The sequence below is a fragment of the Hypomesus transpacificus genome, chromosome 21, assembly GCF_021917145.1.
Source record: "Hypomesus transpacificus isolate Combined female chromosome 21, fHypTra1, whole genome shotgun sequence".
Classification (NCBI taxonomy): domain Eukaryota; kingdom Metazoa; phylum Chordata; class Actinopteri; order Osmeriformes; family Osmeridae; genus Hypomesus; species Hypomesus transpacificus.
The window spans coordinates 2,609,370-2,622,949 of record NC_061080.1 but is presented as its reverse complement, the minus strand read 5'-3'; the positions used below and the strand labels follow the sequence as shown (position 1 = coordinate 2,622,949).

Sequence of the window (13,580 nt, the reverse complement as noted above, 5' to 3'; positions counted from 1 at the left end):
GACACATAAAACTAATTACATTGGAGAATGGGCGTGGAGATTTCGGGTGTAACCATAGACTTATATACGGTGTGAGCAGTAAATGACTGAACAATTATATGCTGTAATATGCTGCACTTATTAGGATGCATTGTCCTATAATTATTTCAATAATATAATACCATAGACGTAGGCCTATACGTTGATCAAACAATAAATCCCCTCAGAAATCAATCCTCTGTGGTCCAACTAGAGTTTTGACAGGGTAAACGTTGGCCATTTGTCTACTCTGAAAAGTTAAGGATATGGGTGGGGTTTGGGAAGGGAAAGGGAGGGAAGGGGCTGGAGAGGAGAGGGGGGAAAGGGTGATGTGTAGACTATGAATTCGACGCTGGGTGGGTCTACAGTTTTTCAGATTCCAAATATCTCGCGTGCGTAAAACTTCTTACAGGTAATATCAGTTAACATTTTGTTTAGTTTTGTTTAACACTGAATGCAGTTTACATTTGTCTTGAGTGTGTCTTAGAATGTATAATGGACGAAAAATGTAAAATATGTTTTGTTAGAACAGTGAAATTGAAGCTTAGAAGAAATACATGGATGTCACTTTTGCGCGCGCCAGTAATGTCAAATAATTTAGTTCTTTTGCACGGATTTACAGAAAATTACATTGCAACAGATTACAGATAACATTGCTAAATAGCCTTATCATATTTTAGACAACCCATATTCTCTCGTTGTTTTCTCGCGCTCTTTTCTTATATCCCAGCAATGGTCTTGACTAACGGAGGCAAAAGTTGCATTTTGCATACTAGAAGTTGCGACTTGAACACTTTTACATGTTTTGATGAGGCCTACATCATTATATTAGTAACTGCTCTTCCAAGTTTTTGAAAACAGCTATCATTTTAAGTATTCAATAAACTTCTTACTAGCTCTGAATGATTTTAAGGTTGACGCTCCTGATGAAACATTGCTTATCATGGTAAACAAAAATGTGTCGTTGCTTTTACGGTCCGATTTGGTGATATGTGGCCAACATAAAACACATATTTGAACTCCCTGTTGGCTTTTGAAGTATTGCGCTCAGGGGGAATCCACCGCGGTGTTTGGAACTGCGAGGGGGAGTTGTCATGTAGCAGATGGTCCATGCATGCCGCTACTCAAATATAGTGTTTTTAGAGAACCTTACAAGACGGGTTTGGACTTTCCCCGTTTCGCCCTTTCTTTTTTAAAGGCACTGTGGCCATTTACAATAGCTGCGTCAACAGCAGTTACCTCACATCCTCTTGTCTGAAAAACCGTTACATAAGCCTGTGTAATACAAAAACATTGTCTATCCTTCCTCTAATTCCTGATATCTTTTGCTGTCAGTCACAATGTTGGTTTTGGGTGGAATTATTCTTCTTCATATTACCACCATCATCCTTCTCTTGGTTGCCACCGTTGACAATGTAAGTAGATCAGGACACTCCCACTTTCTGTTCCCTACAGTCAGTAAATTAAGGCAAGTATACTAATATACACAATAAGAGATTGGATTGGCACATTACATAACTCCACACACCTCAAACACCATTACACATTTTATGAAAGTGTCGGTTCCCAAACAGGGGCCCAAACTTGCCAAACTGGGTGCACAAATGGCCGTCCATTGTGCACCATGTCAGAAAGAGAGGGGAAACAAGCTAACAAATGGATTAGAACGGAGTGTCTCCTGTTTTCTCAGGCTTGGTGGTTCACAAACACAGTCTCCACAGACGTGTGGGGCCAGTGGGAACAGACAGACTCTGTCTGGCACTACACCAACCTGAAGCAAGGCTACCCTGAAGGTACTGTACCTCCAGGGCATGGGTTCACACATCGCTGCTTCTTTGGTTTGTAGCTGTAAGGTACACTGAAGAAAGAGAGGAAATGAAAAGAAATAGAGGACTGTATAACTGATTTGTCATTACTTTTAGTCGGCTTATTAGTTTAGGGTAATACTTGGTTGGTAAGACCCTATAGTCTAGACTGAAAAAGATTAGACTAAATTTAAGACTAGACTTAAGATATTAGGGAGGGCAATAGTCAAATTGTGATTTACGCAAGTCATTGTGTGACATATATGTTATAGGTAGTGTGTAAACAGGTGTGCTTGTGACGTAAGTAAATTTAGGACCCAGTTGTCTTATAAATGACAGGTCTGTTCCACCAACTTCTTATTGAACCCTCTTCTCTCTGTCGCCCTCTACAGACTACCTGCAGGCAGTGCAGGCCGGCACTGTGCTCGCCTGTATCTTCTCCATCCTGTCTTTGTTTGTGTTTGTTGCCCAGCTTTTCACCCTGAGCAAGGGCCAGAGGTTCACCTTCTCCGGAGTCCTACAGCTCGTCTCGTGTGAGTCTACAATGGCACCTTAAAACAAAATGGCCGATACTCGTTTTTTTTAAATGTACTAATAGAAATATTTTAATATGGCTGACATGACAATTTTTTTTGTCATTGAGGTACTGTTCTTAGTTGAGCAAAAAAATGACAATTTTTCACTAGTATCAACGCAGTTGACAGTGACTTTGGTCTGGTACAAATACAGTTGAAGTCACTGAATCCTTAATCAAGTGTTGCACCAAGCAAAATATTTCATAGCTGCAATACCTGCACATTTATGATGATTTATTTGGGAATTGGTATAACTTTGTTGTAAGAGCTTTCAAGATATGCTCATTCTAACCTTCTAATGCCAAGACGTGTCCACCTCCATCTCGACTGTGTCACCTCCTCTTCTTCCTTCTCCCCCCCCCCTTCTCTTTTTGTCCCTCCGTTGATCTTATTGTCCTCCCGTCACCTCCTCAATCTCTTTCTCCTCCCCCACCTCCAGGTCTGTGTATAATGATCGCCGCCTCCATCTACACGGCCCAGTTCCACCATAATAGGGAGGAGGGTCCTGGCTGGTACGGACACTCCTTCATCCTGGCCTGGGTCTCCTTCGTTTTCACCTTCCTCCTGGGCGTAGTCTATGTGGTTCTGCGCAAGAAAAGCGAGTGAAAAGGAGGGGAGGGAAGAAGGCTGAAGGGGAGGAGGGGGATACACAGGAGTGTTGTTACATCAGATATGGGGATGGAGTGGGTGGGAAGCATGGAGAGAAGAGTTGAATCAAGAGTTTCGTCCTGGATCTCTGGCGTCTGTCTTTGGGCCCGTCTCTCCCAACATTAGAGGAGGTGGCCTGAGGGGAGGGCTCTCACATGTTGTTTCCCTAAGAGAAGGAATAGAGATGAGGTGAGGAGGAGAGGTAATTTTTTTATGTCAAGTTTTCCCTAAATGCTTTGCAGCAGTTATTTGCAGTGTAGGCAAGGCATATAAAAACGAAAACCTTGTATTGCTGCAAAGCCTTCAGAGAAAACGCAGGTTCTGTTTTAAGTTTTTTATTTTTATTTTGAGGGATAATGGTATGGGACAGGGGGAGGGGCAATGGGAAATGAGTGATGCATGCAACAAGCATGTTGTTGGACATGAAATATTTGGTGCTTTTATATTTTATATACAAATATTTAACTTCATTGCATGGACAAACAAGAGAGTAAAGGGTGAACATATCCTGTATTATAGGGCAAACAAAACATCTTCTGATAACATCTTGTGAACAGTACTTGAACGATCAGAAGAAAAACAATAAGAAGCTTTCCTTCCCAGGAAAAATGTATTTTAATCTTTGTTGTTTAACATTTTTTATTGAAGTAATCATATACATTTTCATATCATCGAAGTACATTATAACCATTGTTTTGTTTTGCATTGTTTTAACATTTGTATCCTATGTGATTTTTTACCATGTCTGATTCTGTGTTTTGGTTGGCTGCTATCATATTAAAGTACATATACTTGTACAAGTGAACTTAAGTAATCAGGTACAGAGAATAACAAGTGTTTGTAATACCACCGTTTATTAATATTCAGTCGTGGGTTTTTGTCATTACAATGGAACTCAAGCCATGTCATACCAAAAATAAAAACTTAACCAAAAGAATTATCACTTAACAGTTCAGTTCTAAAATCAAAACAGTTCTATCGAAATAATCTCATAAATAAATACATTTGTGCACATGAATGAACACAAGAATACCAATAGCAATCCAGTGACTTTTGAGAGACATAGCAATACATCAAATACGAATTCATGACGTATGCCTACGCCTTAAACCTAAACGTAAAAAAGAAAGAAGTTACAGAACATTGTAGTCATGGATGCAACACGCCTTTAAAACATGAGGCCCTAGAACAGACCAAGGCAGGAAGGAATGTCCCACTATGTGCAATTCCAAAGGGGTGTGAGTGACTAACTGGCCTGTACCATCCTAAATTCCCTGCCCAGAGGGGGTGATCCTCTCTTGAACCACTAGGTGGAGAAGGTGGTTCTGCTCTGTAGAGAGAAGTGGCCTGAAGAAGAAGAACGCAGAAGAGTGGAAATAAATAACAACATCTAGCTAAGTAGTTAAAAAGGAACAGTTGCAAATTAATGATGATTATTGAACTCTCACCATAGTTCGGTTTGTAGAGACTTGAGGGATTCTGTGTCTTTCTCCTGGCAGGCCATCTGCAACACAGTTTTATGGTGACTCACCATGTCTGTATAAGGATGATAATGTCTGAATGACAACAACTGTATAGCCGGTACAGCTGTTTCTATGTAACCTTAAGATTAAAGGAATGGATCCATTCCCAGATAGAAAGTCTATTTTGTTCATCCATACACAACCATCCAGGTTACAGGCTAGGCCACTTACCACAACAGACTGCAGGAGCAGGAAAACATTCTCAGGTAGGAAGGTCACTACGGGGAAGAACAAGACATGGGAACATTTCATGAAAATTAAAGAACAATAATCGCAATATTAAAGAACTTTCAATCTGCCATTTGTTTTAATAGTCAGAGTATAAAAATGATACATTTAGGTACATTATTTATATTTATTTTAACGTGGAACTTTTGAGTTGAAATAGGATATTATTAGTTGAAAATTAGTGGGAAAAGGCCTGGATATATGACTGCCTCTTAAAATGTTTTGATTGAAAGTTAATTAGTATTCAGGGTATTTTACCCTGACTGTGGGGGTCAAAGGACTCCCAGGCATATCTCTCCAGGGTCTGGGCGTGCTCTGGTAACAGCTTCTGAGGCGGGGGCTGCAGGAACACAGGACTCAATGAGCACAACTTATCAGTGATCCACTAATATGTATAGCTGTGGAGTGAATAGCATTTCACTGCAGATCAAGAAGTCACAGGTTCAAATCCTTCTCCCGTATATCGTGTTGGTAGCAAATGTCCACTAAATGAATGCATTATAATACATGCAACTTTCACTTCACTACAATCCTATTAGTAATAACTACAACATGGTGCTATTCTGGGCTTACCTCCAGAAGCATCAGCAAAAAGACTCTGGAGATCTCACACTTAGCCACAATGTCCAGAAAGGCACCTGAGAGGGTGTGACAAGAGAGGGCATTACAGCTGAGAACTGAAGAACTCACGGTCTAGAATGTATGTCTAGATTTGGTGGTTTCCATTTCGAAAATTCCAGTTTATGGCTGAGAGGAAAAATGGGCTGGCTCATTGGTGCCTTACCGACGGGGGTGTTTGTGCCGGGCAGCTGCAGTCCCCTCTCCTGACACATGAGCTGCATCTCCGTCAGGACGGACAGCGCACCGTCATAGTCACCTGCCAAGCGGGGTTCAAATGAACCAAACCCACACGCTGTATTAGACTGCTTACGAAATACGAAAAGACTGACGTCCGTACATCAAGTCACGCACACAAAACACTTCCGCACACAGATGCAGGAGTGTGATAACCGTGTGTTTCCTGATGAGATAAACATTAGGCTGCACTTACGGGTGAGAATCTTGCAGGTGGCCATTTCCCCCATAGACAACAGAGCCTCTATGGGAGTCTGTGTCTGCAACTCTGCAGCCCTTTGGTAATGAACTATAGCCTCCCCCGGTCTGTTCATCTCCTTTAGATGACAGTGTGTGTGTCGAAGGGAGAGAGAGAGAGGGAATGAGTGAGAGAGAGAGATGAGACAAACAGATGGATGCCAAAAGAGACAGACATGGATGAATTTTAAAAAAAGATCGAGAGAGAAATAAATAGTTCATATGGCATTCATTAACTACACAGACTGGGCAAAGATGAAGACGGGCCGTGCCAGTACTTTCTGATCTGTCTGGTTCCCCTACCTTGAGAGCGTTGCCAAGTTCCAGAGATAGGCTAGCGGCCATTACTGGCTGGTTCATCTCGATGTACACCTGAAAGAAATTTGTGAAACACAGCATTAAACTACTTTCTCTGGAGAAATGTAGGGGAAAGGGGAAAAAAAGGCACCAGGAAACGTAAGAGGATAGGGAAACCTCACCTTAATAGCAAAGCTGTAGCAGTTAAGGGCGGCCTGCAGGTGCTCGTCGAAGCCTGGGGCTTGGAGTGCCCTATTCTCCCGCTCAGAGGAGAGGAAGAGGCGGGCTGCATCCGTGAGAGCCAGGGCCTCCCCAGGGGCATTAAACAGAGTCTGCTCACACCTGTGGGGTTCAAATGGGAACAAGATGCAAGGAGTTGGAATGAATTTAAATATATGTATAATAATTGTATGAACCAATCATTTCTGTCATCCATCCATATTTGCTACCCATGATATTGCATATCAGTGTAACACAGCAGAATCATCTTTACAATTTTTTTTTACCAAAATGTGTAAATTATTTGCCATATTAAAACCACTCATGATTGAGTTCTTAAATGACTCAATTATATAATTGTCTTGAAGGGATACACAACATGGCAGCAAATTCAGCAAATTCGTTGCTGACTACTTACCGAGCCATTGCAAGATTACAGAAAGCTGCATACTGTAGGCAGTCCTGTTGCTTTAGCTCTTTAGCCAACTGACCTAAATAGAAAAAAGAATAATTCGATGTATTTTAATGTCTTCCCTTATCTTGACAATCAAGCATTATTCCTGAAGGTAACTTTGACTCACCAAACTGCTCGCTTGCTTCTGCTACATTTGGCTTCCGAAGGAAACGTCTTTTTAATTAGAGGGAGAGAGGGGGGGGGGGGGGACATTTTTCAGTATGGTTCAACGCCAAATAGCTTGCTAGTTATCAAGGTGACTGAGCCAACTACAGCTTTCACCAAAAACCAATACACTTTAACTAGCCTGCATTTGAGCAAGAAAGATAGTAGCACATCATGTTAATTACCGCATGTTAATCATATTTGTTATCAAAAGCATTAGCTCTAGCTAGCTAGCTAACGGTTGCTGTCTAGCTACTAATACAGTATGTTATTATGTATTTAGGCTCGTGATAGACAGCTAGCTACCCGTTCAGTACTTAGCTAGCTGTTAGCTCATATAATCAAGATAAATTAGGCCAGCTTGACATGCAACCAAGACGAATACGCACGATTAATTCCTAACGTTCACGATACAACATATGAGAAGCGCCATGAAAGCCTTACTTTTTTAATTTATTAGACACTGCTCTATATCTCATCAGAAAATCCCCCTCCGCTGCCATGATCAAAATATAAACGTCAACAAGCCAACAAGGAAGTAAAGACTAAAAGGGCCAATAAGGACGTTTCTTCTTCTTCTTTGTCTTTTGGTTTTAATCGCAGATTGCAACACATTTCAGTGAGTTGCTTTACCGCCACCTACGGGTTAGGAGAGTAAAGCCAAGGACACTCAAATCTCAAAATAGAGCCAAAAAATCTACACAATAAATAAATAAATATACATCCCACCCCAGATTCCCGAAGGAAGGAGAAAATAGCCCTAGATACCTCCCTACCACCAAACCTTTCACTCAGTAAACCCCTTAAATTCCAGTTTCACCATGACACCTCAACCCTAAGCCCAGAGCACAGTTCTCTCTACATATTCAAACTCACATGCCAACAATATATGGCTCATAGTTTCTAACTGCCCATAAATAGCACACACACCATCACAATACTGAGCAGTTACCACCAGACCTTAAATAAATTTGTGCCCAAATCAACCATATTCCACACCACTTCCCCTCTCATATCTGAAAAACACACTCTCTGCCCAAACAAATGGCTGCAATGAATACAAATGTTTCACCTCAAACCTTTCACCTCCTTGTTCCATCCACTCTTTCACTTAGGAGGGCACATTGTGACGGGCTTCGCGCAGGTATTAGCAGTGACTTCATTGGTTTACATGTTTTAAAGGGGAGGACCTAGAACTCAGCCGTGAAAACATAAAATAACAAAAAAACTCTGAAATTGTCACAATCACTGCATTGTATAAGGATGAATTTATGTTTTTTGTGTTTGATGTGTGCTGCTTTAGATAAGTGTCAGTTATCAGTTACCATTCAATCAGCAGGTGGCCGTTTGACAAATACATTTATTTTCTTTTGTACAGATAACACATTGATAAGTAAAGGACACGTATTTACAAATACTATCTAAAAACTAAAAGTTTTCATAGACACATTCAACATCTCCATCCACTTCCTCTTGAGCCTTTATCTCCACCTGTAGTTGAGGACAGTTGCAGAGAGGTAAGTAACAAACATTAACAACCAAAGCAAAAATTCTTCAAAAAAAAGTTCACACTAACCAATTTGTCCAACTGTTTTGACTTTTTCTTTACTTTCTTCTCTTGATTGTTAGACTTTGCTGCTTCTGGGTGCAGATCCTCATAGACAGAAATTGTTTGAGGGTCCAAACTCTGAAAGTACAGCGAGAATGTACATACATGACACTGTACTTGCCCATGTTAACTGGGCAGAGGATTCTGTGTGGCAAGGATCAAATTCCTAATGGGGCTACTTATAATGAAAACACACACAAACTGCAGCCAGCTCAAAAAGGAAGTGTTCACCAACTCCCCTGACACAAGTTTCCTCTTGCACATTTATCGTGTTGACACAATGATCAAAATACCCTTTTCAAGACAGGGAAAACACGTGTTACAAAATCATGGCATTAAATAATTCACACTGACGGAAATAGTTTGCTTGGGATAGAAACATATATTCTAAGTGGAAACTTGTGTGTGATAGATTTATAACCCTTTTATATTAAAGGCAATGATAACAAAGAGCATGAAAAAGTCCAAATGTATAGGTAAACTGAACACACCAAAGCACACTTCCTTATTTTGTATATTGCACAAGAACACTGCCACAAGAAGCCCCCCCGCGAGGATTGGCTTCCTATTATATGTCAGACAGTTCTTTCCACTTGATGCAATTGAATGTGGACCAGTCACTTTTTCTTGCAGATATACTTGTGTACTTACAGCATAAACTGCAGCGGAGGTTTCGGCTCTCTCTACTTGTGTACTAACCCCCCCTTTCTTCCTCTTTTTCCTCTCCTTTTTCACCTGCTCCTTATCCCTTTCACCATTTCTCGCATGTCTTTGGTGCCTCGCATTGAATTGACACTGTGAACGAGAGGTAAGGGAACACGGAACATCAGAACACTGAGCTGCAAAAGCTGGAAGGGATTTTAAAACTATTCTGAGAAATGGTTCAGACTTGGCTGTGAAATGTTCCTACTGACTAGATATCTAGTCTCTCTCTCTCTCTCTCTCTCTCTCTCTCTCTTTCTCTCTCTCTCTCTCTCTCTCTCTCTCTCTCTCTCTCTCTCTGTCTCTCTCTCTCTCTCTCTCACACACACACATACACCCAAACCGAGCCTGTTTCACCCGGTGGCCTTTGAAGATGTATATGGAACCCAGCACACTGAAGATCAGGAGGGCTGAGTCGAGAGTCGCTAACACAATGACTGTCACAGGGAGATGTCCTTCGGGCTTCCTGTAAGCCTCCTCTGGGGCAGGCAAAACACAGCGTCAACACAAGCTGCCAATCAATAGACACAACCCCCACCCTAATGCCACCCAACCCTTTAAAACAACATACTGTGGTCTATATGGTCTAAATCTGAATGTGCCATGATGAAATTGATCAAATAGATAATGAATTATTAGACTGGTGATTCAAATTATTTACTGGAGTGAAGTACTAATGGTAAAAAAAAAGAAGAAATGTTTGACCTAGAGTGCATAACAATGTATGCATAGTTCCGAGCGATGAATGAATATCCTTTCTGTCACCCTGTTATTTACAACGGAAGATAGAATTATGCAGGCCTTCACCTTCCTATCAAGAGCTCACAGGACAAGATAACTGTTCAATTAATGGGTAACATCTTCCTTCATGTACAGTGCGTCGTCGAAGGCTTCTACCATAATCTCACTTCAACATTACTTTCCTCAAACTCACCTTTCACCAAGACAACAAAGTACACTTTGCTTTCTTTGAACTGGCAGTTGTACTGTCCAGACTTCTCAAATGCAATGCTTGTTGTCCGGTGAACGACCTTTTGGAGAGCAGGGTGCACAGTAAAGGTGTATATGGGCTTTCCGTCTGGGTCGAAGCAACGGCCTTGGGTTAAATTGTCTCTGGCTGGTACAGTCAAAGTGAATTCAAGGTTGATTTTTTCCCCTGATACAACCACCATCACCCTGTTCTTCATGGTGAAGACTGTCCCTGTTCGCACAAACAATATTCTTGTTCATTGGTTGCATTTACACTAGCCAAGTATGTATGCATGTCTTACATACAAGAGTCACAACCATAAACTAAAATCTTAAAAACACATTTTTCCTTTGTTGTGATAGTCTAGTGAGTCCTATAATTTTTATACCTCCTACATTTGACATGAAAAGGTACCGTTTCATTCCAAACAATTTGGAATAAATTAGTTCAGGGTGGTCTATAGTAGAGTGGAGTGGCTTTATTGATTGACATGGATAATTTTATCTGTAACTAAATTAAAGCACACCCTCTAAATGGGTACCCGTGTTATGTTGTTTTAAGACTTGTAACAAGTCATACAAATCACAAGATCTGTGTTCTAGTTGTAAAATGAAATCAAAAATCCTCCCTCCAAAGCTTTTCACACATGCTTGTCACTAGAAAAAGATTGAGGTGTCTTACCTTGAGCTTGACTTCCAGAACATATCAAAACCAACATAAGTCCAACCACCCGAATTAACATTTTGTAAAGACTTTCGATTTTCTCTATTCTCATGACAGTTTGTGTGTGTGTGTGTGAGAGAGATAAAAGGAGGATTTCACCCCAAGCTGTCAAATGGATATGATCTGGAGTTCCCAGAATGTAGTTTGTGTTGATCTGATTCCTCTAAAGAATTGCAATGGACTTCCTGATTTTTACCAATCTACTTCCTGAAGATGTTGTCCAGTGTTTTTTTGTTGTTGCAACAAGCAAGAAGAAGTATTGTTTAATTTTTGTTCCTTAGATCTGAAAATCCCCCTCTACTGACATGACACAATAAAAAAATCACACAAGGAAGGGAATAGATAAGGGTACATGTTTTATTTGAACAGAGTGGGCCTAGAAACTCAGCTTTCAAAATTGTGTAGACTGAAATTGTTTCTGGTGTAAAGTATATTATATTTTACAACAGAGTACACATTTTTCTTAAAACAGCAGATGGATAGAAGTCAACAATGTTTACTTGCATTGGTACAGAGGATGTAGAGATGCAGATTTACATTTATTCTTGTAACAGATGCTTTTATCCAAAACGACTTCCAAGAGAGAGCTTTTTAAAGTGCATACGTCACTGATAACAAGATATCCCCAAAACATTGCGGGTAGCCAAAACATGAACCAAAAATAAGTGCGTAAGGGAAGAACTGTAAGAGCATGTAGTTAAGCAAGTTACAATTAAACAACATGAGTGCAAGTGTACCTGTAAAAAAAGCAAGCAACAGTAAAAAATATATTTTGCAGCAAGTACAACAAGATGATGATGAAACGCACACATTTGCAAAATACCGCAACATGGCTGATTCCTCTTAGTTCTTCATCACCACCAGGGAGGGGCACAGGAATTTTGAAAGGCAGTTGCTCTGGCCTGAAAAAAGTAGTCCCCCCTCATGGATTGAACTTCCAGTAAAGTCTTTCCCTACTGACCAATCCGTTAGCCTCTTGACTTCATCTTTGCCTTTCATATACGACCGTTGGAGTTTGTGGCTGCTACCGGATGCAGCACCTCATAGATGGTCTGTGTTTGAGGTCCCAAATTCTAAAAGAACAGCAAGAAAGTACATAAATGACCCTTAAACTGCTGGTGTTAACTGGGAAGAGGATTCTGTGTAGCATGTTGCCAACGTTAGCCCAAGGGACCAAATTCCTAATGGGGCTACTTGTATTGAGTATTGTAGTATAAACTTCTGCCAGCTCATAAATGAAACTTCGCTGGCTCCCCCAACACAAGTTTCCTCTTCCGTTTGGAGGATTGAGGTGGTGCCCAAAGACATTCAAGACAGCTGTATCAAAATAAAAGATAAACTACAGTAATTTACACTGACTGGGATAAATACATATCTGGAAAGTGTAAATAGTTAGTGTTATTGATCTTAAACCTTACCGTACACGGCATCGTATAGGCCAAGAAAAATATTTCCATTTATGAAGGGTGAAAGCATGTAAGAGGAAATGAATACTGGCTCATCAGAGCACATTTGTGGTTTTGGTTGAATTTGAGTTTCCTTTAAGTTCTTCCCCTCTTCTTTACTTGATGCAATTGAATGTCCAGAAGACATACTATATACTCACAGCATAAACTGAAGCAGAGGGTTGAGGTGAGAGAGTATAGGACACAATAACCCTGAGCTGCAATCTGTGTTGTGCATATAGGAACAAACATTTAAAACAATTATATATTACAACGATTTTGCATTCAAATGTCCATACAAGAGATATTCCTTTCTGGTACAATTTTTTTTCTGACAAAAACAATTCTTTAAACCACTCACCAATGTCTGAAAACAAGAATGAAGGCCAGCACACAGACAATCAAAAGGACCAAGCTGATAACAATCCACATCACAGGAACTAGGCTAGTTTTATGGAGCTGTACTAGGCCTACATCACTTCTAAGCAATGAAATAATGATTTATATTTATACCTTTTTTATTACCTACAAGTATAAGTGTGAATGATAACATTCATGGGTAACATTGTCTAAACATCCCTTAAAAAACAGCAATTTAATGCAATCTTTACCAAAGCGGACAATTCAACTTCTCACCTGATGCTGATTCATCACCAACCTGCTCTACATCTGTAGCTTCAGGGTGCCGTTTTTCCTGCACAGTAATTCATTAATTTAATACAGACACTAACCATGCTTAGTTGACTGCTGACATTTGTCGAGATTATAGGGATATTACTATCAAAGGGATCATATAGGCCTACTTATTACCAATTAATATCACTTTTGAGTTGCTAGCCTGTTGGTACTGGGCTAAAATAGCACGGTCCCATTATGTGGGTAGATTATAGCTTTATCCTTCTGGCTTCAACAAGACCAGCTGCTGCTAACACACTGGTCGAAAGATTGCAGACGCTAGGGATAGATTTAATACAAGCAAGTTACATGCTCTACTACTCTAACAACTTTCAAAACATGTTTCCATCGTAGAGTGGGTGGCGATGTAAGGCTAGCAGGTTTGCACTGTGTGGGTAGCTAGTTTTCCACTAGCTAACTAACAACGACCTT

The 13,580-nt window shown here is 40.4% G+C and overlaps 3 protein-coding genes and 1 long non-coding RNA gene across 4 annotated transcripts; 1 reads left to right on the top strand and 3 right to left on the bottom strand.

Annotated features, from left to right (window-relative positions):
* Positions 1-329: 329 nt before the first annotated feature.
* emp1 (epithelial membrane protein 1) lies at positions 330-3,843 on the top strand. Its single transcript, XM_047044133.1, has 5 exons — positions 330-430; positions 1,354-1,433; positions 1,709-1,811; positions 2,216-2,356; positions 2,838-3,843. The coding sequence occupies exons 2-5, from the start codon at positions 1,359-1,361 to the stop codon at positions 3,002-3,004; spliced, it is 486 nt and encodes a 161-aa protein (XP_046900089.1). The 5' UTR covers positions 330-430; positions 1,354-1,358; the 3' UTR covers positions 3,005-3,843.
* Positions 3,844-3,881: 38 nt separating this feature from the next.
* f8a (coagulation factor VIII associated) lies at positions 3,882-7,575 on the bottom strand. Its single transcript, XM_047044132.1, has 12 exons — positions 7,469-7,575; positions 6,987-7,033; positions 6,824-6,896; positions 6,369-6,528; positions 6,193-6,261; positions 5,849-5,969; positions 5,582-5,674; positions 5,371-5,435; positions 5,056-5,137; positions 4,741-4,787; positions 4,495-4,550; positions 3,882-4,393 (listed from the first exon to the last, which is right to left on the bottom strand). The coding sequence occupies exons 1-12, from the start codon at positions 7,525-7,527 to the stop codon at positions 4,312-4,314; spliced, it is 954 nt and encodes a 317-aa protein (XP_046900088.1). The 5' UTR covers positions 7,528-7,575; the 3' UTR covers positions 3,882-4,311.
* A 789-nt stretch (positions 7,576-8,364) lies between these two features.
* Positions 8,365-11,206, bottom strand: si:ch211-243a20.4. Its single transcript, XM_047043988.1, has 6 exons — positions 10,987-11,206; positions 10,270-10,536; positions 9,693-9,814; positions 9,285-9,428; positions 8,601-8,711; positions 8,365-8,515 (listed from the first exon to the last, which is right to left on the bottom strand). Exons 1-6 carry the CDS (start codon positions 11,078-11,080, stop codon positions 8,453-8,455), a joined length of 801 nt encoding a protein of 266 aa, XP_046899944.1. The 5' UTR covers positions 11,081-11,206; the 3' UTR covers positions 8,365-8,452.
* Positions 11,207-11,371: 165 nt separating this feature from the next.
* Positions 11,372-12,662, bottom strand: LOC124483561. The gene is made up of 2 exons (XR_006957866.1): positions 12,447-12,662; positions 11,372-12,101 (listed from the first exon to the last, which is right to left on the bottom strand). It is a non-coding gene; the product is annotated as an uncharacterized LOC124483561 (long non-coding RNA).
* Between the last annotated feature and the right edge of the window lie 918 nt (positions 12,663-13,580).